At 38.5% G+C, this 27,209-nt stretch overlaps 1 protein-coding gene across 1 annotated transcript in view; it reads right to left on the bottom strand.

Moving 5' to 3' along the window:
* PDE11A (phosphodiesterase 11A) overlaps window positions 1–27,209 on the bottom strand; it is a gene marked incomplete at its 3' end in the record, with an annotated part of 412,203 nt that overhangs the window by 137,124 nt on the left and 247,870 nt on the right. The window contains exon 10 of the mRNA XM_082658917.1: window positions 3,222–3,272. Coding sequence (XP_082515043.1) covers window positions 3,222–3,272 — 51 coding nt within the window. The remainder of the gene's footprint in view (window positions 1–3,221; window positions 3,273–27,209) is intronic.

The following is a 27,209-nucleotide window of genomic DNA, read 5'->3' as shown; positions in this document are numbered from 1 at the left end:
TGACATCTTCAGGTTATTAAAAGCCTTTAAACCAGTCATCTTCAAAGAGATCTAACTGACAATATGGTCTTTATATATTATTCCTGTTCGCACCAAGCAGAAGAGATGTAAACAGGCACTAAAATCTGCACAAATTTTCTGGGCACATCTTTCTTAGTTCAAGTTCAAGGAAGATCAGTAAATGTTAATGAGGATAAAAACCATTCTTTAGATCCTGGTTTCCTCATTCAATGCACAGGGCATCAACCCATAAAGGATAAACTAATATTATAACCTGAATCAGACTTTCAAAAAGTTAACTCATTAGTTTGAGGAAGTTCTGTGATCTTTTCATGTATAGGGGACCCTACATAAAGGACTGTTTCCCAAGGTATAATGATATATTAGAATGACAAAGATGGGCTTAGGTTCTGACATTCCTGGATGAGCAATTATATGTTGTTTCACCTACTTATTCTGCTTAGACAATCTAGGTGCACTTCTGGGACGGTTTTCACTCTCTAACCACCGTTCACCCACTCACCACCACACACCTCTCAAGGAGATTTTTCCCAACAGGAGAAATAGGGTTAACCGAACAAAACAAAATGAACAGAAACACCCTCCCCCTGTCTTATGGCATTCTAGAATAGGAAAAGAAATCCCCAAATGTGGAAGAGTGTGAAAGAGGAAGAAAAGGTAAGTGGAAAGGTAATGTGGTGTCATCCTAGCATGAATGATTATTGAAGATTCACTACAGGTTTATCATATAGGAAATCTGTGTTCCTTTAGGCCATACCACCTAGGAGTACAAATAGTAGTGAATTAAAGTGATTAACGGTATGTATCACACTCTCCAGTATTTTGGGATCTCCATCTCTCCTACTTGTTCCTGGGATTACTCAAGGTTCTTGTCCTTAAGATGTGACCACTCAGCTCGCAGTGAGTCCTTCCACCTCTGTTGGTCATATTGGTAGGCAGATGTCTTGCATCTGGCCATAGTGATGCTTCCTTCCATTGGGCTGCTGCTTCCTGTTGTGTGCTACTGACACTCTGGAATCCCTGTGCTCTTGGGGTAATTTAATGCACGGAAACCATACTAAAGTCCATGCCTTTTGTGTTCATTCATGTTCTTAGCTGAGAACATGAATCCATGGGAAGCTGGAGTAAGAGACAAATCCAAGAGACAAACTCCATGCTGAACCTGGAATCATCCAGACACTGAGGCCCATGGCCTCAACTCCCAAAAGGGAGTTTTTGACTCAGAAGCCCTCTTAGTCTCTCATGTAAACAGACCACATCTCACTGGTCTTCTAGACATCTCTGAATCCCAGATATGGTGAAGCTTAGGCTGCAACTGGAATCTGACCTGTGTACATATGTATTTGACCTCCAGATCCTGTTAGCACTCGATGATGAAATAATTTTCTTCCCAAAATTCTGGCTTAATCTCTGAATCACTGATCACTAGCTTGGTCCTGGCTGGGCATAATCCAACACACTGAAACTCAGCCATTCTTTAACTCATAAAATCTCATGGATAACTCTGATTCTACATTTCAAATCTCTCTTTTCTCTCCCTCTCTCTCTCTCTAAATATATATATTATACATACATACATATAGATATATAGTACTAGCTCTGTTAAAAAAGTATTGCAGTAGCCAAGGTTACAATATTTTTGAATATATGCATAGTTTATTTGTATATATTGGTCAAAACAAAGCACTTATTTACTGTGATTTAGCTACGATGTTAGGAAACTGCCATTGCACACACTCTACTGTGAAACTTCAGTAAATACTTTTCTATGTGCAGGATTATTTTAAGCCCACTGCAATTATAAGGCATCAGCTACCAATTATGATAATGTTTCATTTACTTTATATATCAAGAAAAAAGCCATTAGGTTAAAATTATCTACTATATCTCAATTATATTGTAACAAGATATTCACTAATATCTTACGATAAAATCTGGAATACATCACTTTAGTTAATAATCTTGATCATTTTAAGACGAAATAACCCATTTTTTCTCAGATTTAAATACTTCATGTTTTTAGTATGTTTGTGAACTAAAAATAAAAAAAGCATGGCAAATTCCAAGACAATGGTGTTTGCCTTACTCTAAGGAAAGAATTAAGCCTGAACATAGGGCAATACTTTTAGAGAGTAGACAGCTATTGATTTTGGCTGCTCTAGCTCTAGACATGTCCCATCACATAGCTTCTGCAGTCATATTTAGTCCATTATGAGCTTTGCTGTATTTCTCCCTGCCTGCCCCTTTCATCTTTTAGCAATTAAGATGATTATAAAATGGTAAAAATATAAAACACAAAACAGTAAAAACAGTAAAATGTTTATGGAAACTTATTTCCATAAGTAGAATTGCTAGGTAACTGAACTTGATTAAAGTAAAAAAGCTTTAAATATTTTTGATGGAAATATTTATCAAATGTATATAATATAAAATATAAAAATTTATATATAACCATGTTTTGAACATTTTGTTAATGACTAATTGTTTTGAGTTACAGAACACTAATGCTTTTTGGATTGATTCAATCATTCATTCATTCAACCATTCAACAAGTATTTATTGAGTGCTACTATGTTCCAAGAACTGTGAAAGGCAGTAGAGATAGAGCAGTGAACAAAACATACAAAAAGCACTGCCCTGCTGGTGCTCATATTCTAGGTGGTATGTAGGATGTTTATCTCTACAGCAAATGGACCCTGACTGCTGTGGTTTTAGCTGTTCTGTCTCCTTCCTCTGTTGTCAGCTGTCACCTCACTGGCACCATGCTTTGTATTGTACCTGATCCATAGTAAGCACTTGGTAAATGGTAGCTACTATTATCCTAATCTCTTCACTTATTTTTACAGATGAAGATATAAGCCCTAAGATTTTTTAGTGAACAGAAAGTTAGAGGTAAGACCGAGGCCAAAAGCAGGCATCCTGATTCTCACCATGTTACACAGATCTTTTTCTGATACCCTGCATACTTAAAAAAAGAAAGAAAGAAATACTGAATCATTTAAATGATCATGAAGGGGCCGTTCAGCTCTATATAAGTCCCTCTTACCCTCTAAAACTGAAATATGCAAACATGCCTTCCCCTAATTCTATTCCCCCAACATTCAGTGGGCAGACCTCGTTCTAGAGACAAGTAACAAAGGGTCCGAAAGCCCTGGGAAGTTTAACTTTATGCACCATTAGGGCACCATTTGCTCCCTTACCTTAAACTTGTCAACTTCAGCTTTTGAACATGTTGCATGATAAGATAGCACCTGGTTCAGAAAAAAAGGAAAATAAACTTTAATAACGAGACATGATTCAATTTTCTGAAATTCTCCTGGCTTAAAAATAAATTTTGTTCATGTATATCGCCTTGACATAACAGTGAATGCTAATGCACGACGAGATATTTCCAGTAACAGTCTGTGACACAGATTGTCATCTGTGCAACTACAGTGGAATCTATTACAATGTGGAATGGAACAACAGCCCATGTTAAAGGCTAAGTATTTTATATCAGGATGTTTTTATAAGTAGTTATTTTATAAAAGGGACATAATGTGGCTCAAGACCACAGTTCCCAAAGATGTGAATACTTGTCCTGTGAAATGCTTTGGAACACAAATAAATTAAAAGGTGGGGTGTGTGTGTGCGTGCACGTACGTATGTGCGCAAGTGTATGTGTGTTTGTGTGTGCATATGTGTGTGTACTGTGGCAAACACTGTAGCTTGCTGACTCCATTTCCATGTCTAGTCTATGTTCACTTGCCTGCTTTTGTTGTACAGGAAAGATTACATTGTTATGCCCAATCATCTGCAATGCTTTTTGTAAGAGGATTTTATTTCCCTGTCCTACTGACAGCCTGTTATAGGTCTAGAGTGGAAAGGGAAAGAGAAATGAGGCTGGCCAGGGACTGCCCTGCCCCAGACTTCTTGTTTTGTAGAACAAATAAACTCACATTTGCTTGAGTCAGTATTGGATGTTATAAGGTATATGTACACACTTACGCACGCACAAACGTAATGTATATATTATATATACGCTATCAGTCCCAGCCTTAATCTATACATATCTCAAACAAATAAATTTGAGAAAAGCTAATTCCCTCTTCAACTACCAACCTTAGAGAATCTCAGTGCATGTTTGGCCCTGAAAAGCGAAATAACACATTTTATTTTGTTAAACTCAGCATTTCCCAAATCTAGCCACAGAACTTCCTTTTAGGTGATATATTAATCTAGGAACATTCCAACCTGATAACCTACTGACCAAGGACTTTGAGAAACGCTGACCCAAGTTATGTACCATCCGTATGATAGAAACAGAGCCACAGTGGAGGCAGTGTCTCACAGAGGTTAGAGCACAGCCTCTAGAGCCCGACTGGCAGGGCTCCACCGCTTCCCAGCTGTGGGAGTGTGGACCAGCATCTTCATAACTGAACAGATTTTGCTCTTTTGGTTCATAGTTTACTGTGGTAAACTTTAGTTTGGCTGCCATTAAAACTTCTTACTATTTACAAGTCTCTTTCTGTAGATTCAATCTTCAAAATTTATCTTTATTTACTTTACAGAAAAATTCCCCTGAAACTCAAAATCTCTGCCACTGGGTGTTGCGCGGCCAGGCTTTTAGTATTTAAGGCATATTACCCACTCCCTTTATTTAAATCAACTTTACTTACTTCCTTTATTATTATTTTTTAAATAATAAAAGCTATTAACTTCACTACATTGAAACTATTTGAATGAGTGAAGCAGACAATTATTACAGATTAAGAATTCTGTCCACTTAACATGTTCTTTTGTTTTGTTTGTCATTATTGAAGTGTAGTTCTTTGTATATTTTAGATACAAATCCTCTGTCAGATGTATGTTTTGAAAATGTTACCTCCCAGTCTGTAGCTTGTCTATTATTTTCTTTCTTTCTTTCTTTCTTTTCTTCGTTTAATTGTGAAAGGATTCCCACCATCTAGTTAATTTATACATCTATCACCTCACATACTTATCTGTTTTTTTGTGAGAGCATTTAAGTTCTACTCTCTTAGCAAATTTCAGTTATACAGTAGTATCATCAACTAGTCACCATGTTGTGTATCAGATCTTCAAACCTTATATGTCTTATAGCTGAAAGTTTGTACCCTTTTATCAACCAATTTTTCTTTCTTTTTTTTTAAGCAGTTTTATTTTTATTTTTTGAAAATTTTTATTGAAGTATAGTTGATTTACAATGTTGTGCTAGTTTCAGGTGTACACAAAGTGAATCAGTTATACATATATCCCAATTTTCTTTTAATGAACAAAAGTTTTCAATTTAGATCAAGTGTGAATTGTCAGTTTTTGTGTATTGTATTGTTTTTATGTGTCCTTTCTAAGAAATTTTGCCTATCCTAAAGTTGTATATCCATACTTTTTGCTATCTTTTACAAATTGTATAGTTTTATAGTTTTGTTTAGGTCTATGATACATCTGAAATTAAATTTGTGTATGATGTGAGATTAAGACTTTAATGAAATAAATGCCTTGGTTACTTTGTTATGATTCTTAAATTTTCCGGAGCCAAAACTTGGAGCCAACATCATTTTGGAGTTCATTCTGAGATCTTAAGCCTCTCTACCTGCCAATCTATTAAGTCTAATGACAAACTGATATCATAATGGAATAATCATAGTTCAGGCATACAAAATAGAGTTGGGCAGCCATTGAGGATCTGGTCTCAGATATTTCTCTGCACCACTGAGAACTTGAACTTTCTGTGAACTATACCAAACCTAAGGACAGCAGCCATTTTAAAAACAACATCTGCTAGCTGGTCTCAAGGTTGTTCCCCTTTGTAACTATGCAACCATTTTGGACCCCAACCAATTCTTGCTTAACAAGCACCCTTACTTCTTGCCAGTTCCAATTATAATTCTTGGTAAACAACTCATGTAACTAACTGTGGCTCCGCAGTTCTTGACTTTATAAGCTTTGTCCATTTTGTAGTCCAGTGGAACACAATTCAAGTGCTTCTTGAATCTGTGTCTCCCGGGCTGCAGTCCTAACAAACCCCCAGTAAATGCCTCTTTATTTCAATCAGGTCTCCGTTTCTGGAAGTTTGGTTAACAGTTCATAGGAATTTACTTATTCTATCTAATTTGACCAAGTTAACAATAAGTTCTACCCTTTGAGTCTTTCTGCGCTGAGAGTTCTCATTTACTTTTGTAAAACTCTGAGAACCAGTAAAGGGAGCGGGAGAATGACCTCACACAAGAATCTCACAGCCACTTTCTTCCGAAAAAGTACAGTCTCTTGTGGATGAGCAGGGAGGAATCATCAGCTAATAAGAGTACCTTGTTCCTGCAGGAGCAGGCCCTTTGGTAAACCGCAGTCTGGGAGGATGCAGCATTGTCCCCTCTAAGATTCCCTAGAAAGGCAACAAGCCAGCAAAGCTTGAGATTCCTCAAGACAAGGGGATTCTTGAGTCCTGCCACAGAATACTCTGATTTTTCTCCTTCCAAGCAGTTTCTGCTGTTTGGTCCTAAAGGGTTTCCTGGGATGCAGCAGGAAGATGGAGATGTTTCATTGCTCCAGTTACCCTCTGGATTTGCTCAACACACAGAGCACAGCAATGGGAACCCAGCAATATCTGTACCCCTTTCATATAAACCATCAATGTAGCTATCACACAATCCTGACTAGATAGAAGTACACAAAAGTGATCTTGCTTAGCTCCTAGCTTCTTACGGTAGTAAAGTCTCTGATCAAATGTGATCACCTCACTGTTTTTAACAAGCATCTACAAAGGTTGTGAGGACACACAGGACTTTTCCTCATCACCTGTGGTCAGTGATCACATCCCATTCACTCCTCAAACTGCATCAGTTTTGGTTGTGCCCCCATAATTTCATTGAAACAGCTTGTATAAAGGTTTTCAGTTTCTTGCTACCAAATCCAAATCTTGCTGGACAAATCTGCAAATGTCTTTTGCAGCAATATTGAGCACAGGTGATCACTCTTGCCTTTTTTGAAGAATCTCCTCTCGGGGCTTTCTTGACACCACACTATTTTGGTTTTCATCCTACTTTTCTGTCTGTTCTTTCTGTGTTCTTTGTTGGCCTGTCTCCTCTACTTTAACTCTAAATGTAGAAGTTTGTTGGGCTCAGTCTCTCCTTCAGTGATGTCATACACACTCACGGCTTTATACATCACCTATAGGTTGACAACTTCCATATTTAGCGCTAATTTCTCCTTGAGCTTCAAACTCACATATTGTGCTGCTTACATCACTAACTTCCTACTTGGTTGACTCACTGGCATCTCAAATTTAACACATCTAAACATGCCTGTTGATTTTCCCATCTGTAGTAGGCAGAATGATGCTCCTTGCCCCTTCATGATATCCACATCCCAATCCCTAGAACATGTGCATATATTTATGTTACATGGCAAGGGGGAATTAAGGTTTCCAATGGAATTAAGGTTGCTAATCAGCTAACCCTTAGATGGGAACATTATCTTGGATTATCTAGAGGAGCGTAATGTAATCACAAGCGTCCTTATAAGTCAAAGAGGAAAGCAGGAGAGTCAGACTCATAGTGATGTGATGTGAGAAATATTGAAACTCCACTGCTAACTCTAAAGATGGAAGGGAGCCACGAGCCCACAAACGCAGGTAGCCTCTAGAAACTGGAAGCACTATGAAGGCAAGGATCAGATATGGTTTTGGTCACCAGTGGGTATCCTGTCCCTAGGAGAATGCCTGATACTTAGTTGGCACTCAGTAAATATTTAATGAATCATGCAATAGAAAATAATCTTAAAAGAAAAGAATCTTTCTATTTCTTGTATGCTTCTCTGCTTCTATTATTAGTGGCCTTAATTTATGCTTTTTCCTCAACAAAAATCATAATATGTCTTAGAGCACAGACTGAACAGTGTAGGAAGGGTTGTAAGATTTAGCAAATAAAAATACAGGACCCCCAGTTAAATCTGAATTTCAGGCAAACCATTAATATTTGCACTATTTGGGACATACTTCTACTAAAAATATTATTCGTTGTTGATCCAAAGTTCAAATTTCACTGGGTGTCTTGTGTTTTTACCTGGCAGCCCTACTTCTCCAAATTAAGAAGGCTAGAAACAAGTATGGAACACTCTGCACCATGTTCCCAAATATTCATGTTCCTCACCCAACCCCAACCCCACAGCAATTCCCAGTGACTTTTTCTTCACAGCATTTTATCTGGCAATCTTACTGAATATCTTCAGTCTAGAATATTTTCAGCAATGCCAAATAACCTCATTAATCTAAAATCTGTGACAAATCTATGGATGCCATTGAAGGAAATATAACAAAAACAAATCCTGATTACTTATAGCATAACCAATATTCCAAAGAGAATCATTACTCTCTGTGTGTGTGTGTGTGTGTGTGTGTGTGTGTGTGTGTGAATGACCATATGGCACAGCTAATGACTAAAGATCAGGCAAATTTCTATGGTTGAGAATAAAATGACAAATTAAAGAATTTATTTTTTTAAACTACTATTGTTGTTAAGCCCTTTTGGATAAGTTAAAGCTTCCTCCATGATTCCAGACTACATTAATTTTATAAGAATTTCCTCATAGGTTGTTGGGTTATGAGAGTTTAGCCATAACACACACATTCACAAATTTTGTCTGACAGCTAAATAAAATCTGTATAACATTTACATTCAAAAGTAAACAGCTGACCCACAGAGCACTTGACAAACATTAAACTTTCACAAGAAAATGTCTATCCCAGATAGATTTATCTTTTGTGTCTGTATTAATTTAGAAAATATTTTAAAGTAAAATCTAGTGACTCAGTTTCACTAGATTTTACTTTAAAAGATTCTATTAAGAAATCTTTATAATTCCAAAAATAAATCACTATTTGCAAAACCCTACCAACTGCAATTACCTTTTGGATTGAACTTGCTCCTAGCAAAACAAAGAAACAGAGGCAAGAAAATGTAAAATAAAGCAATAATCAGACTCATGCACAACAGAGTGAAGAAGTCATGTTTTTGTGTCGAGTCTCCACAGCAGGAAAAGACCATTAACTACATTTCAAAAGAAAAACCATGAGCAGAGCTATGAAATAGGACCACTGTAGTAAGTAAGCCTTGCCCTCCACCACGTGCGGTTCAAGACCAGAGCCAAATGCTTGCCTTGCAATCCCAGGAACTGCCCCTAAGTAGCTGAGGGCAAATCTCTCACATCAGTAGTATTGAATGTTAATTTATTGTGAATCTAGGAAGCCATTTGCTCCTGTAATGAGAAATGGACCATTACAAATGCTGGCTGCCAGGAGCATAAACATAAAGAACCACTTAACAAGGAATAGGAACACAGACCTCGCTGAGGACCCAGACTGGCTGTCTCGGGTGGCATGAATATTTACTGATAAGTTTATGGCTCAGGTGGCAAAGTGACACTTGGTGGCACTTGGAAAGTAAACTGATAACAGAGTTAAGTTAAGGTGGTCTGAAGTAAAATTCAAATAATTTATATTGATGAGCTCCAAAGAAGTAAAGAAACTTAGCGATCAGCAGCAGGCCTCCGGCCAAGGATGGTGACGAACCACAGCAATGAAAAGTCAATTTACCTGGGATGACATGATGGAAGTGCTAACTGAGTGAAGAAGCATTCTCCAGGATTTCTTAACAAGAGGATGGTAGGCTTCAAAGACACTGCAACTGAATGAATGCAGAGAAACTGAGAAATCATCAGTTTCTACTGTCAAATATTTAAGAAACTGCCTGCTGCTTAATGGAATGAAATGTTTCAAAAAGATAACTTCAAATAAGTGCATCTGCTGTGTGATCTGTTATCACACCCTTTGGATTATATCTGTCATGAAACATATTTTTAAAATTCTAAAAGTGACAAAACCTTTCTGAATTTAAGGTAGAATAAAAGATAACAGCGGAATCTGGGGTAATAAACAAAACAGTAAATTGTCAGGATGACTTTAAGGTCAGCTGCTTTTTAAATACTACGTGCAGGAAACAAGGGCCACACTTGTAGTTCATATCAACATATATTTCTGGTGTACCTACTATGTGTAAACCATTGTGATAGATATTTTGGTCTTCTTTTTCCCATATTGGCAAATACATTTTATTGGAGGCCTCAGTTTTATTTGATTGTTGGTAGTTGTATGAAGCACTGTGCTGAAAATGATTGTTGAGGCTTAAGGCGGAGCTCAGCAGGAAAGTACGCTGTGATTGATTAGTGATGTCTTCCATAGGCTTTGGGGAGGGAAGAGTGGTGGCACGTGTGCTATGTATTTGCAATCACTGAAAACATCAGAATATAAGAAATGACTCTCTGGATCAAACTCATTCAGACTCTATTGATGAAAAGTGATGCAAAATATATTTTGAGAAAATCATGGATGTCTAAATTTAAATGATTAGGGATACACCTAAAACATAGATGTACTTTTGACTGTCAATTTCATTTTGTATTAGGTAAAATTTCTACTGGCAATAAACCTATTAGCTCTGTAGCCAGCCACTGGCCCTCTGTGATATAAGAAAGAGTGACCGACCTTCTCAGGTAAGAGGCTAAAAGTTCTCCATTTGACCAGTAGGACAAGCTGGTAGAAGGTATAAGAAAGTACAATTACAAGAAAGTACCAAGTTCTTACTGGGTCCATCTTCTTAGGTATTTAAAATAATTGTCTTGGTTTTGAAAAAACAGGTTTCCTGTTATATGGAAACAGGAAGAAAATAAAAGCATCTATTAAATTGTGTTTAGGGGGATATGAGTAAAAGGAGTTTTCCAAAGAGCTTCTTGTACTGAAATCTATCTTGACAACAGTGTCCCCATATTAAAAAGACTTCTAGGGTAATATGAGACCTGCCCATCTTGCTTGGATTCTCTTTTAATTAATCTTCTTGACAGAACAGACATGCCATTTTTACATTTCATTCAAAGATTCGGAGTCAACTTCTCCAGTGGTTTGAGAGAGGCCTCAACTTAGGATGAGAGACACATTCATTATTTTTTCACCCAAAGCAAAGATTTAATTTAATCATTCTATGTCACTACCAGATTAAAATGTTAATATTTATAATCACACTCCAAATTTCAATCTAATTTTGAAAAGTAAGCCCTAAAAATACTGTCATTATTATAAACGTTACCCATTAGCTAGAATATAATGACAACACTAGAATATAATTCTTTTGGTAGCTACCCAAACTATCTTTCACTCTTTGCTCATAAGTTGTTAAACATTGGTACTTGTGCACTTTCCAGAGGATAATGTTATCTTGTATTACATAAATCCTGAAAATTAACAGGTACTCTGAAACTACATCCAAATTATTATCCATGGCAGATCAAGAAGGCCACACATTCTTTGACACTCTTCCCATAAGAAGTGGAGTCTACGTCCTTTCCCCTTGACTCTAGGTGGGGTTCATGACTGGTTCACTAGTAACATAATATGTAATAGTGATACTGTGCCAGCTGCACTGGGCCCAGGCCTTAAGAGACTGGAGGCTTCTATATCCCAGCCCTTGAAACATTCTCCTCGTAGCTCTGAGCTGCTGTATATAAGGCCTATTTACCCTGTGAGAAGTTCCAGCCACATGGAGATGCCTGAAGGATGAAATACCAAACACAAGGAGAGAGAGGCCAAGGAACACCACGAAGCCACACGTGTGAGTGACTGGAGAAGCCATCTCAAAATGCACTGTCCAGTTCCAACCACCCCAGCTGACCCATGTGGATCAGAGATGAACCACCTATCCCGGCCATTTTGGAATTCCTGACCCATAAGATCAGGAGCCTTTTGTGTATCTTAAGACACTAAATTGCAGGATAGTTGGTTAAGAAGCAATAAATAAAACAACATCAAACTTCAACAGGGCTTGCCACCCTAGGCCATCCACAGATTTCTGCAATTCAGGTGTCAACTGAAGCTCATCTTTCAAAATCTAGGTAAATTGGTTTGAACCCTTAAAACTATAAAAGGCTGTGGAAATTCAAAGCCTTTTTCAAAATATCTGCAAATTACTGGCAGGTTTATATTCTTACCTGACCTTCAAATTCTTATGTATTCTTGTACTGTATCTGCAATATAATCACCACACAAAAATGTGAAATTCAACTCCGCTTCCATTTCCACAAAAAGATCCACTCACATCAAGCGTTCATGAGTTCAGCAGATCTTGAAGAAGATTTTTTTTGTTCTTTCCTCCCTTCCTTCCTTCCTCCTTCCTTCTCTCCCTCCCTCCCTTTCTATCTTTCTCTCTTTCCTCTCTTTCTTTCTTCTCTTTTTTTCTCTCTTTCTCTTTCTTTCTTACTGGAAACAAATGACGATGTTTCATGATTTCCGATAAAATGTCAGCCTTGCCATTCTCAAAACATCTCTTGGTTCTTCCACCAATGGGGCATTTCACTGACCATTGACCTTATAACTTTTAGCCTCTCTTCATTTTTCTGGCTTCTCTCCAATATAACCTTCCTTTTTACTTTTTCTCCCCTATTCCTCCATTTCAAACGTAGAATAACACAATTATCTCCCTTTCTCATATAGAATGGTTTTCCACACCCTCTGGTTTCTGGAGGTGGTCAAAATCTATTCCTTCATATCTTTACTATCCCACGAGGGCTTGTCAAGGTTCTTCCCATAGAATTCCAGTGCCTAAGTTAGATAGTATGTCGCCCACCTTCTTACACTTTGGGAGTTCTCACATGTCTCTTAAGCTGTTCATTAGCTCAGTGGTTCTCAAACTTTAGCATGCATCAGAACACAGATGGCTGGGCCCTGCCTCCAGACTTCCTGGCTTAGTGTATCTGAGGTGGGACCTGAGAATTTACATTTCTAACAAGTTCCCGGGTGAGGCTGATGCTGCTGGTCTGGGGACCACACTGTGAGAAGCACTGTTCTAATTCCCATCCATGGATTCCAGGTTAAAGATGTCTGGGTTAGAGGGGAGGTTATCAGCTGGATGTTGGTATGAGCAGAGAGGAAAGAAACAAAGTTGTTTGGGTCTTCTCCCAAATACCAGTATGATTTGAATAGCTCTTTTAAAGAGGTTTAGAACTGTTTCCTTAGTTTTATTTTGCTAGTTACAGTTTTCATAACTATCTTTTCATTTCTGAATCACGTTGAAAATAGAGATGAAAAATGCTGTGAAATTAGTTTCAGTGCATATGTTTAGAACACTTTGGTTTATGAAAGCAATTTGGTAAAGATCCTGCTTAAAATCATGTCATCATGTAAGTCAACTCTCTGACACTTCTGAGCACAGATATCAGAATTCATCCCCTGAACTGCACTGGTTTGCAGAATGACCTCATTCTCTCCTTGTCTATAGGGGTCAGTCAGTAGGAGTCCTTGATTTTGCTTACATAGATTAACTGCTTTATGGATTATCTATAGCATTCTTAAGGCAGGCCATTTCCTTCCATTTAGTACTTTTGTTTTGTTAATTTTTCACCACTTGGTACACCAACATTAGGAAGCTGTATAGCTTGTTGGTTGAGTACAGGGGCTTTGGAGTTAGACCGCTTGAGGTCATAATCCTGGTCCACTAGCCCTGTAACTTTGGCTTAATTATCTAACCTGATAATTAAGTCTCAGATTCCCCATCAATAAAAGGCAGGAAATATCTGCATTTTCCACTCACATTTCACTGGCTGGAGCAAGTCCCATGGCTCCATTTAACTTCAAGGGAGTGGAAGGTATAACCCTACCATGGACTCAGCAGGGGCAGAATCAGAAATATTTTGTGATGAACTCTAAAGATTACCACAATGGTTTAGGCAGTCAAACAGCAAGTTGTGTTAGAACTGTTTTTGAAATCAGAGCAAATTAGTCCAATATATGAACTCTAGTATATGGATTTTACGGTGTTTGTTCAACTTTTGCTTCTTTCCTGATTCTCTTCTGTATTTCAAAGAGTTGTAATTTGGTAGGCAGGCTCTCCAAATAAGTGGGATTATAGTATATCCTTATTAAATTCTCTATATTTAACAGATACAGTACATGTAGTGTATGGCCATTAAATACTGTTGATTTGACTAAACACACTTTGATACCTATTGAAGAAAATTATTATAAGTGAAGGATCATTATTGGGTTATTTCTGTTCCATAACTTTTAGAGCTGCTTAGTTACTAATTTCAATCACTTCAATGTCCTTAGGGTGAAGGAAACAGCCTATTTCTTTTCAAAAAGTTGCATGTGGCAATAATTCTTCTAATTTTTAAAAAGTTTTTAGTTGTCTCTCATAAAAGGTCTCAGCCATTAACACTTAAATTTAAAAGGTTTTTTTGATTAATTCTTAGTGTTATTCATTATAACTCTATACCTATGCATATTGGACTATAATTTATAACTGTTTCAAAATAAATGTTCCTTTTTCACAGTTGCATTACTCTCTACACTATATGTTAAAGTGAGGCTGTTTTTCTTAATCATGTAGGTTATTAAGTATATTAATGTTTCACAAATGCTTTTCTAATGAACTCCTTGCTTACTTGTTTTTTTATTTGTTAATAGCAACAGAGGAAAATATAGCATTCTTTTGAACTAACTGAGCAACTTCGATTAGTTATTTCTGTTTCTAAAACAACTATAATATATGCCAATGATTTTTTCAAATCTATAATTTAAATATCTGGAACCATTAGTGATCTGATTTCACTTACTGCCATACTTCCAAGTAGCCCATTATTGAATATTTATATATATTTATTTTTTGTACCTCTCCCCTCGTGGTTTTTGTATAATCAACAAGGCTACCACGGTTGATGACTTGGGAGAGAGATACCTTGCTTATTTGCATTGATTATGCAGGAACACCATGGAGAACTTTATGTTTGAAGCAGCGTGGTTTTGCTGGGAGCTCCCCCTGGAGTAAAAGGAATAAGAAGGGACCGGACCTTGTTTGGGCCACTGTCAAACTGACTGGGGCCACAAGGGCAACCGGTTGCCATGGAGGAAAGGGAAGTCCAAAAGTAAGACTGAAAAAGGGCAACTTTTAACCTGCCTGGGCAAGGTTGGTGGCTACAGAGATCAGATTAGATTTGAGGGAGTAAGTCAGGGCATAGCATCCATGCGGTTGAGGTGTCCAGATTATGAATCATCCATTCAATCAAGAAATATGAATTGAGGACTTGCAAAACATTATCTGACATAAATGGTACCAATGTTTTCTTAGGTAGTCTCCCAAGGCAATATAAATGAAAACAAAAATAAACAAATAGGACCTAATCAAACTTATAAGCTTTTGTACAGCAAAGGAAACCATAAACAAAATGAAAAGACAATCTACAGACTGGGAGAAAATATTTGCAAATGATGCGACTGACAAGGGCTTAATTTTCAAAATATACAAACAGCTCATATAACTCAATAACAGAAAAACAAATAACCCAATCAAAAAATGGGCAGAAGACCTAAACAGACATTTCTCCAAAGAAGACATACAGATGGCCAATAGGCACATGAAAAGATGCTCATCATTGCCAATTATTAGAGAAATGTAAATCAAAACTACAATTAGGTACCACCTCACACCAGTCAGAATGGCCGTCATTAAAAAGTCTACAAATAACAAATGCTGGAGAGGGTGTGGAGGAAAGGGAACCCTCCTACACTGTTGGTGGGAATGTAAATTGGTGCAGCCTCTGCGGAAAACAGTGTGGAGGTTCCTCAAAAAAACTAAAAATAGAGTTGCTATATGATACATCAATCTCACTCCTGGGCATATATCTAGAAAAAACTAAAATTCGAAGAGATATTGATTCATGCATCCCTATGTTCATAACAGCACTATTCACAATAGCCAAGACATGGAAACAACCTAAATGTCCATCGACAGATGAGTGGATAAAGAAGATGTGGTGTATACATATACACAATGGAATATTACTCAACCATAAAAAATAATGAAATAGTGCCATTTGTAGCAACATGGATGGACCTAGAGATTTTCATACTAAGTGAAGTAAGTCAGAAAGAGAAAGACAATTATCATATGATATCACTTATATGTGGAATCTAAAATATGACAAAAATGAAACTATCTATGAAAACAGAAAAAGACTCACAGACATAGATATACAGACTTGTGGTTGCCAAGGGGGATGAGGAGGTGGGGGAGGGATGGATTGGGAGTTTGGGATTAGCAGATGCAAACTACTTTATATAGAATGGATAAACAAAAAGGTCCTACTGTACAGTACAGGGAACTATATTCAATATCCTGCAATAAAGCATAATGGAAAAGAATATGAAAAAGAATATATATATATATATAACTGAATCACTTTGCTGTACAGCAGAAATTAACACAACATTGTAAATCAACTATACCTCAATAAAATCAATTTTAAAAAATATCTATTGAGGACTTAATTGTGCCAACCACCGTGCACATGGTCCCTGTCTTAATGGAACTTCTGTTTTAGCAGTAGAGACATACACTAAACAGGCAAACATATGCATTGAAATAATGGCTACAAAGTCAACTAGCAAAATGCTGAAAGAGACAGTGGGGGTGGGCGGAATGTGGGGAGGTGGCAGGAAAGTGGGTTAGAGACTCCCTCTCTGAGATGGTATTTAAGCCAAACCCAGAAAATATAAAGGAGCTAGCCAGGACAAGGGCCAGAGGGAAGGTATTTTGGGTGGAAGGCAAAGTTGCTTGGAGGGCAAAGTGAGTGAGGCGGGGAGACCTGAGGAGGCAGGGCTGGGCAGAGGCCAGGCCATCCAGGGCCTTCTAGCCCAATAAAGGATTTTACTGTTGTCAACGGGATGACACTGAGGGATTTGGAGCAAGAGGCTGGCTGTGACCTGGGCAGCCCCTTATGCACTCCTCCTCAGTCACACCCCACTCCAGGCGTGACCACCACTCCCACTTTCGAGGTATTCTTTTCCTTGGTATATTACGTAGTTTTTCCTGTTCCTGAACTGAGAAAAGCAGATCCCCATTACATGTAGAACATGACCCTGTGGAGGATGGACTGGAGGTGGACAAGAGTGAACGGGGAGAGAGAACGGTGGCTGGGCCAGGATAGTGGAAGTGGAGACTGAGATATGTGGAGACAATGCACCAGGATCTGGAAAAAAGAGCCCCATCCAGGGAGAAAGGACCAGAACCATGGAAGTGCTTAGCCTTTGTCTTTGTCTTTGTGATGCTTAGACAACTGTATTGCTCGAGACCCTGGCCACCCAAGTCCCAGCCTGGGCCCCACGCAGTGAAGGGTTCAGCTCTGGCCATCTTGGGCTGTGGTCCACCTCCTTGGGGAGGGAAGTCCCTGGTTCCCAGGGGGACATGTCCACCCAGACTATGTTCCAGGTACCCCAGAATTTCCCCAGGCACCCCACAGGCCCCAGTCCACTGCCAGGACCTGCATGGGCTTCTACCCGATTTGGCCTCCTCTGGGTACACGTTTATGGGGCTGTGGACAGAGTCTGGAATGTGCAGACTGGGGGGTTCACATGTATGTACAAACCCAGCACAGTGCAGGGAGGGGATGGGTTGTAGAGAGAGGCAGGCAGCAGGTAGTTCCTGGGTGTGATTTACCATCTTTTGAAAGCAGCATCCCCTTTCTGCTCCCTGTGTTATAGCACTATCAAGCTACTCAGCATCCAGATACTGAGTGAGATACTGAGTGAAGGCCAGTTTCTTACTTAGTCAAGTATAAACCTGGTTTCAAAGGCCAGTGTTTCACTACAGAAGCAGGCAGGCTCAGGCAGGGCTGCTCCTCGGAGGAACACTGTTCTCTCTCACTCTGTGGAGTAATCAACCTGCGCCTACTGACCCAGGCTCAGCATTTGCTTCTGTCAGGATGGAATTAAGGACTGTGATGCTGGAGCTCAACACAGACCCAGGCTATCACTCCTAGAATCTGTGCTGTAGAACCAAAGGCATTACAGCAGAAAGGAACAGTCTCCTAACTGATAAATAAGGTAGTAACTTTCAGTGAAGCAAAAGAGAAGGAGGACAATACATTTCCAAGGTGCTTTATTCAACTTGAGCTTTTAAATCAACTGCCTTTTCTTCATTATTTGTCCCTTAACTGCTGTCATCACTGTCTCATGAACCAGAAGAGACCCTTTACTTTGGCTCTCTTCTCACTCGCATCACAGCTGGTCAAAGGCTCCAGTGGTAAATGCAGTCCTGCAATTGATAGGACATTCCCTAAAAGACACCTGGCTGCACAATCTGCAAACGTGGCTCCTTCAAACATACAGACCGAGCTTGAACCCTTTGGCTCTGCTTCTAGCTGTGCAATGCAAGCCACAAAACCTTTCTCAGCAAGTTTCTAAGACTTCCTGAGCCCTAGTTTGCTCATTTGAAAAATGGTAATGATACTGTCTACTCCATACTGTTTTGGTGAAGGTTAAATGAAATATACATATAACTTAATTCAGTGCCTGACACTTGATAAATATTTAATATTTGTAGCATTTTAAAAAGTACCAAAGAATAACATGACAAAAGGAGAAGAAAAAATAAGAATGTAAATTAATGAAAGAAAAATGTTTAAACAAATAAGACAGAACAAGTTACCATGGGGACTACTGTAACTTACTCCAAACATCCTGTGTCCGGGAACTCTTGTCCAGGATCCCAAAGCACATTCCTGAGACCACGGTAGTGGTGGCAAATCATTTGAACGTGGATTTGATTTTGGAAAACCACCAAATATCACTTAACAGGAAATAAAATGAAAACATGGCCAACTTTTCGTTAAAAAACAAAGTATGACTATGAAGTACTGAGATGAATTTTCTCTCTATAGCTGCCAGAATGATCCCTCTAAAATGTCAAACTGATCATGTTCTTCTCCTGCTGAAACTCCTCCAATGATTCTCCACGGCCTTCACAATCAAGTCCAATTCCTTCCAGTAACGCAAGCATCTTGGTGATCTGGTCGTTGCTACCTCTCCAGCCTCAGGCCCTGCCTCTGCCCCTGGTGTGCCCTTCGCTCTGGCTGTACTGAGGCAGCCTAAACAGCAACTACCTCAGCCCTCCATGCTTCTGCTACAACCCTCCTGCCTGGAGTGTGCCCACTAGTTGTCTTTCAAAATTGTAGAGCTCCCTGACACCTGTCACTCAGAAGTTACCTTCTCTACAAAGCAGCAATGACTGAACTTTCTGATTTAGATGCCCCTCCTCCATGCTTCTCAACCTGGTACCCACCTCTCTCCTGGAACTCATCACCCTGTACGGCAACCATACTGTCACTTGTCTCTATCCTCCACTACACTGAAATTACTTGAAGTATTGTACCATGGCTTATGACATTTACATATTATCTGTCATGTTGTTTTGGTGAGACATTAAAAAGTACGAGGTATGAATGTATATACCTCAGGGTTAAGTGAGTTCTTGGCACATAATAGGTAATACATTCATTACAATAACAATTATTTCTTGCAAACCTCACAGTTTCCACTAAAGCGTTTCAGAGTTAATGATGATAGGAGTTAGTTAAATGATGACAGGATTATTAGAAGAAGTGCACAGACTCCTCAGATGACTATTTTTGCAGGGAAGCACCACTTGCTCATATCCATGTGTTCTTTGTTAAAGCTTACTGGATTCTGGTATAAAATGATATAAGATAAATGGGGGGGACCTTCAAGATGGCAGAGGAGTAAGACGTGAAGATCACCTTCCTCCCAACAAACACATCAAAAATACATCTACATGTGGAACAACTCCTACAGAACACCTACTGAATGCTGGCAGAAGACCTCAGACTTCCCAAAAGAACAGAGGCCAGAGGGTGACCTACATGCAGTAGCAGGGCAAAATCCAAAGCTGAACCCCAGGAGCAGTGAGAACAAAGAAGAGAAAGGGAAATTTCTCCCAGCAGCCTCAGGAGCAGTGGATTAAAGGTCCACAATCAACTTGATGTACCCTGCATCTCTGGAATACCTGAAGAGACAACGAATCATCCTCAAATTGAGGCTGTGGACTTTGGGAGCAACTGTAGATATAGGGTTTGCTTTCTGCATCTAATTTGTTTCTGGTTTTATGTCTATCGTAGTTTAGTATTTACAGCTTGTTATCATTGGTAGATTTGTTTATTGATTTGGTTGCTTTCTTCCCTTTATATACATATATATATATATATATATATTTTTATTCTTTCTTTTTCTCTTTTTGTGAGTGTGTATGTGTATGCTTCTTTGTGTGATTTTGTCTGTATAGCTTTGCTGTTACCATTTGTCCTAGGGTTCTGTCTGTCCATTTTTTTTTTTTTTCAGTATAGTTTTTAGTGCTTGTTACCATTACTGGATTTGTTTACTGGTTTGGTTGCCCTCTTCTGTTTTTCTTTTTTTTAATTACTTTTTTTATTTTTAATAAATTTTTTTAAAGTTTTTATTTTAATAATTTTATTTATTTATTTTTCTTTCTTTCTTTCTTTACTTTTCTCCCTTTTCTTCTGAGCCATGTGGCTGACAGCGTCTTGGTTCTCCGGCTGGGTGTCAGGCCTGAGACTCTGAGGTGGGAGAGCCAATTTCAGGACATTGGTCCACCAAATACCTCCCAGCTCCATGTAATATTAAATGGCAAGAGCTCTCCCAGAGACCTCCATCTCAACGCTAAGACCCAGCTCCACTCAACGACCAGCAAGCAACAGTGCTGGACATCCTATGCCAAACAACTGGCAACACAGGAACACAACCCCACCTATTAGCAGAGAGGCTGCCTAAAATCATAAGTTCACAGACATCCCAAAACACACCACTGGACACAGTCCTGCCCACTAGAAAGAGAGACCCAGCCTCATCCACAAAAACACAGGCACCAGTCCCCTCTACTAGGAAGCCTACACAACTCACTGAACCAACCTTACCCACTGGGAGCAGACACCAAAAACAACAGGAAGTATGAACCGGCAGCTTGCAAAAAGGAGACCCCGAACACAGTAAGTTAAGCAAAATGAGAAGACAGAGAAATATGCAGCACATGAAGGAGCAAGGTAAACACCCACCAGACCAAACAAATGAAGGGGAAATAGGCAGTCTACCTGAAAAAGAATTCAGAGTAATAATAGAAAAGATGATCCAAAATCTTGGAAATAGAATGGAGAAAATACAAGAAACATTTCAGAAGGACCTAGAAGAACTAAAGAGCAAACAAACATTGATGAACAACAAAATAAATGAAATAAAAAATTCTCTAGAAGGAATCAATAGCAGAATAACTGAGGCAGAAGAACAGATAAGTGATCTGGAAGATAAAATAGCGGAAATAACTACCACAGAGCAGAATAAAGAAAAAAGAATGAAAAGAATTGAGGACAGTCTCAGAGACCTCTGTGATAACATTAAATACACGAACATTCAAATTACAGAGGTCCCAGAAGAAGAAGAGAAAAAAAAGGGGACTGAGAAAATATTTGAAGAGATTATAGAAGAAAATTTCCTGATTATGGAAAAGGAAATAGTCAGTCAACCCCAGGAAGCACAGGGAGTCCCATACAGGATAAATCCTAGGAGAAGACACATACTAATCAAACTATCAAAAATTAAATACGAAGAAAAAATATTAAAAGCAGCAAGGGAAAAACAACAAATAACATACAAGGGAATCCCCATAAGGTTAACAGCTGATCTTTCAGCAGAAACTCTGCAAGCCAGAAGGGTGTGGCCGGACATATTTAAGTGATGAAAGGGAAAAACCTACAACCAAGATTATTCTACCCAGCAAGGATATCATTCAGATTCGACGGAGATATTAAAACCTTTCCAGACAAGCAAAAGCTAAGAGAATTCAGCACCACCAAACCAGCTTTACAACAAATGCTAAAGGAATTTCTCTAGGCAGGAAACACAAGAGAAGGAAAAGACTTACAATAACAAACCCAAAACAATTAAGAAAATGATAGGGCTTCCCTGGTGGCAAAGTGGTTGAGAGTCCGCCTGCCGATGCAGGGGACACAGGTTCGTGCCCTGTTCCGGGAAGATCCCACGTGCCGCGGAGCGGCTGGGCCCATGAGCCATGGCCGCTGAGCCTGTGTGTCTGGAGCCTGTGCTCCACAACGGGAGAGGCCACAGCAGTGAGAGGCCCGTGTACCGCAAAAAAAAAAAAAAAGATAATAGGAACATACATATCAATAATTACCTCAAATGTAAATAGATTAAATGCTACAACCAAAAGACATAGACTGGCTGAATGGATACAAAAACAAGACCTGTATATATGCTGTCCACAAGAGACCCACTTCAGACCTAGGGACACATACAGACTGAAAGTGAGGGGATGGAAAAAGATATTCCATGTAAATGGATATCAAAGGAAAGCTGGAGTAGCAAGTCTCATATCAGACAATATAGACTTTAAAATTAAGTACTATAACAAGAGACAAAGAAAGACACTACATAATGATCAAAGGATCAATCCAAGAGGAAGATATAACAATTATCAATATATATGCACCCAACATAGGAACACCTCAATACATAAGGCAAATGCTAACAGCCATAAAATGGGAAATCGACGGTAACACAATCATAGTAGTGGACTTTAACACCCCACTTTCACCAATGGACAGATCATCCAAAATGAAAATAAATAAGGAAACACAAGCTTTTAATGATATATTAAATAAGATGGACTTAATTGATATTTATAGGACATTCGATCCAAAAACAACAGAATACACTTTCTTCTCAAGTGCTCATGGAACATTCTCAGGATACATCATATCTTGGGTGACAGATACATTATATCTTGGGTGACAAATTAAGCCTTGGTAAATTTAAGAAAATTGAAATCATATCAACTGTCATTTCCAACCTCAACCCTATGAGCCGAGATATCAATTACAGGGAAAAATCTGTAAAAAATACAAATACATGAAGGCTAAACAACTACTAAAGAACCAAGAGATCACTTAAGAAATCCAAGAGGAAATCAAAAAATACCTAGAAACAAATGACATTGAAAACACGATGACCCAAAACCTATGGGATGCAGCAAAAGCAGTTCTAAGAGGGAAGTTTATAGCAATACAATCCTACTTCAAGAAACAAGAAACATCTCAAATAAACAACCTAACCTTACACCTAAAGCAGTTAGAAAAAGAACAAAAAACCCCAAAGCTAGCAGAAGGAAAGAAATCATAAAGACCAGATGAGAAATAAATGAAAAAAAAATGAAGGAAATGATAGCAAAATCAATAAAACTGGGCTTCCCTGGTGGCACAGTGGTTGAGAGTCTGCCTGCTGATGCAGGGGACACGGGTTTGTGCCCCGGCCTGGGAAGATCCCACATGCCGCAGAGCGGCTGGCCCCGTCAGCCATTGCCGCTGAGCCTCTGTGTCCGGAGCCTGTGCTCCGCAACGGGAGAGGCCACAACAGTGAGAGGCCCACATACCGCAAAAAAATAAATAAATAAAAATAAAAAATAAATAAAACTAAAACCTGGTTCTTTGAGAAGATAAACAAAATTGATAAATAAAATTGACCATTAGCTAGACTCATCAAGAAAAAAAGGGAGACGATTAAATCAATAGAATTAGATATGAAAAAGGAGAAGTAACAACTGACACTGCAGAAATCCAAAGGATCATGAGAGATTACTACAAGCAACTCTATGCCAATAAAATGGACAACCTGGAAGAAATGGACAAATTCTCAGAAATGCACAACCTTCCGAGACTGAATCAGGAAGAAATAGAAAATATGAACAGACCAATCACAAGCACTGAAATTGAAACTGTGATTAAAAATCTTCCAGCAAACAGAAGCCCAGGACCAGATGGCTCCACAGGTGAAATCTATCAAACATTTAGAGAAGAGCTAACACCTATCCTTCTCAAACTCTTCCAAACTGTAGCAGAGGGAGGAACACTCCCAACTTATTTTACGAGGCCACCACCACACTGATACCAAAACCAGACAAAGATGTCACAAAGAAAGAAAACTACAGGCCAATATCACTGATGAACATAGATGCAAAAATCCTCAACAAAATACTAGCAAACAGAATCCAACAGCACATTAAAAGGATCATACACCATGATCAAGTGGGGTTTATTCCAGGAATGCAAGGATTCTTCAATATATGCAAATCAATCAATGTGATACATCATATTAACAAACTGAAGGATAAAAACCATATGATAATCTCAATAGATGCAGAAAAAGCTTTCGACAAAATTCAACCCCCATTTATGATAAAAACCCTCCAGAAAGCAGGCATAGAGGGAACTTACCTTAACATAATAACAGCCATATATGACAAACCCACAGCCAGCATCATTATCAATGGTGAAAAACTGAAACCATTTCCACTAAGATCAGGAACATGACAAGGTTGCCTACTCTCACCACTATTATTCAACATAGTTTTGGAAGTTTTAGCCACAGCAATCAGAGAAGAAAAAGAAATTAAAGGAATCCAAATTGGAAAAGAAGAAGTAATAAAACTGTCACTGTTTGCAGATGACATGTTACTATACATAGAGAATCCTAAAGATGCTACCAGAAAACTACTAGAGCCAATCAATGAATTTAGTAAAGTAGCAGGATACAAAATTAATGCACAGAAATCTGTTGCATTCCTACACACTAATGATGAAAAATCTGAAAGAAAAATTAAGGAAACACTCTCATTTACCACTGCAACAAAAAGAATAAAATACCTAGGAATAAACCTACCTAAGGAGACAAAAGACCTATATGCAGAAAACTATAAGACACTGGTAAAAGACATTAAAGATGATACAAACAGATGGAGAGATATACGATGTTCTTGGATTTGAGGGATCAACATTGTGAAAATGACTATACTACCCAAAGCAATCTACAGATTCAATGCAATCCCTATCAAACCACCAATGGCATTTTTCACAGGACTAGAACAAAAAATTTCACAATATGTATGGAAACACAAAAGACCCTGAATAGCCAAAGCAATCTTGAGAAAGAAAAATGGAGCTGGAGGAATCAGGCTCCCTGACTTCAGACTTTATTACAAAGCTACAGTAACCAAGACAGTATGGTGCTGGCACAAAAACAGAAGTATAGATCAATAGAACAGGAAAGAAAGCCTAGAGATAAACCCACGCACATATGGTCACCTTATCTTTGATAAAGGGGGTAAGACTATACAATGGAGAAAGGACAGCCTCTTCAATAAGTGGTGCTTGGGAAACTGGACAGCTACATGTAAAAGAATGAAATTAGAACATTCCCTACACAAAAATGAACTCAAAATGGATTAAAGATCTAAATGTAAAGCCAGACACTAAAAACTCGTAGAGGAAAACACAGGCAGAATACTCTATGACATAAATCACAGCAAGATCCTTTTGACCCACCTCCTAGAGAAATGGAAATAAAAATGAAAATAAACAAATGGGACCTAATGAAGCTTAAAAGCTTTTGCACAGGAAAGGAAACCATAAACAAGACAAAAAGACAACCCTCAGAATAGGAGAAAGTATTTGCAAACGAAGCAACTGACAAAGGATTAATCCCCCAAATATAGAAGCAGCTCATGCAGCTCAATATCAAAAATCAAACAACCCAATCCAAAAATGGGCAGAAGATCTAAATAGCCATTTCTCCAAAGTAGATATACAGACTGCCAACAAACACATGAAAGGATGCTCAACATCACCAATCATTAGAGAAATGCAAATCAAAACTACAATGAGGTATCACCTCACACCAGGCAGAATGGCCATCATCAAAAAATCTACAAACAATAAATGCTGGAGAGGGTGTGGACAAAAGGGAACCCTCTTACACTGTTGGTGGGAATGTAAATTGATACAGCCACTATGGAGAACAGTATGGAGGTTCCTTAAAAAACTAAAAACAGAACTACCATACGACCCAGCAATCCCACTACTGGGCATATGCCCTGAGAAAACCATAATTCAAAAAGAGTCATGTACCAAAATATTCATTGCAGCTCTATTTACTATAGCCAGGACATGGAAGCAACCTAAGTGTCCATCAACAGATGAATGGATAAAGAAGATGTGGCACATATATACAATGGAATATTACTCAGCCATAAAAAGAAACGAAATTGAGTTATTTGTAGTGAGGTGGATGGACCTAGAGACTGTCATACAGAGTGAAGTAAGTCAGAAAGGGAAAAATACCGTATGCTAACACATATATATGGAATCTAAAAAAAAAAAAAAAGTTTCTGAAGAACCTAGGGGCAGGACAGGAATAAAGACAGATGTAGAGAATGGACTTGAGGACATGGGCAGGAGGAAGGGTAAGCTGGGACGAAGTGAGAGAGCAGCATGGACATATATACACTACCAAATGTAAAACAGATAGCTAGTAGGAAGCCGCCGCATAGCACAGAGAGATGAGTTTGGTGCTTTGTGTCCACCTAGAGGGGTGGGATATGGAGGGTGGGAGGGAAATGCAAGAGGGAGGAAATATGGGGTTATATGTATAGCTGATTCACTTTGTTATACAGCAGAAACTAACACACCATTTTGAAGCAATTATACTCCAATAAAGATGTTAAAAAAATGATATATGATAAAGTAGTAGTTTATTTATTATCCAAAGTATAAAATATATATCCTTGAGTCCATACTAAGATAAATAACTAATTGAATAAATATTCAACCAACCAGTAAGTTGGTAGAAGAGAAATACCCTGTATAAAGAATTCTAGATAATGTATGTGGCTATTTCTTTCCTCAAGGAGGTCAAGCATAACTCCCTACTCCTTAGGTGTGCTTAGGGACTTCCTTCCAAGATTTCAGTATGGAAAGGTGGGGAAGAGGAGAGTAACTCCACAGTAGGGAGACCTGAGAAACACTACCCCAGTCAGGTGATCAAGGTCAACATCAACAGTGATATGTCATGTTGAAAGTATGTGCCCTTGACATGATGTAATGAAAATGTCACCTTACCTCTGTGGTTTTCCTCCTCCAGACCCATAACCTCAGTTTAGTCATGAGAAAAACATCAGAGAAATACCAATAGAAATTCTCACAAAATACCTGATCAGTATTCCTCAAAATTATCAAGGTCATCAAAAAAAAGAAAGCCTGAAACGCTGTTAGGCAAGAGGAGCCTGAGGAGACATGGTGACTAAATGTAACTGGGTTTTCTGGATGGGATCCTAGAACAGAAAAAGGATATTAGGTACCTAAGGAAATGTGAGGAAAATAGAGACTTCAGTTAATAATAATGTAGCAATATCAGTTCGCTAATTATAAAATGTACCATACTA

The sequence above is a fragment of the Grampus griseus genome (genome assembly GCF_964374135.1).
Source record: "Grampus griseus genome assembly, chromosome: 7".
NCBI classification, from domain to species: domain Eukaryota; kingdom Metazoa; phylum Chordata; class Mammalia; order Artiodactyla; family Delphinidae; genus Grampus; species Grampus griseus.
The sequence above is the reverse complement of the archived record's forward strand: the minus strand, read 5'-3'. Positions and strand labels throughout refer to the sequence as shown.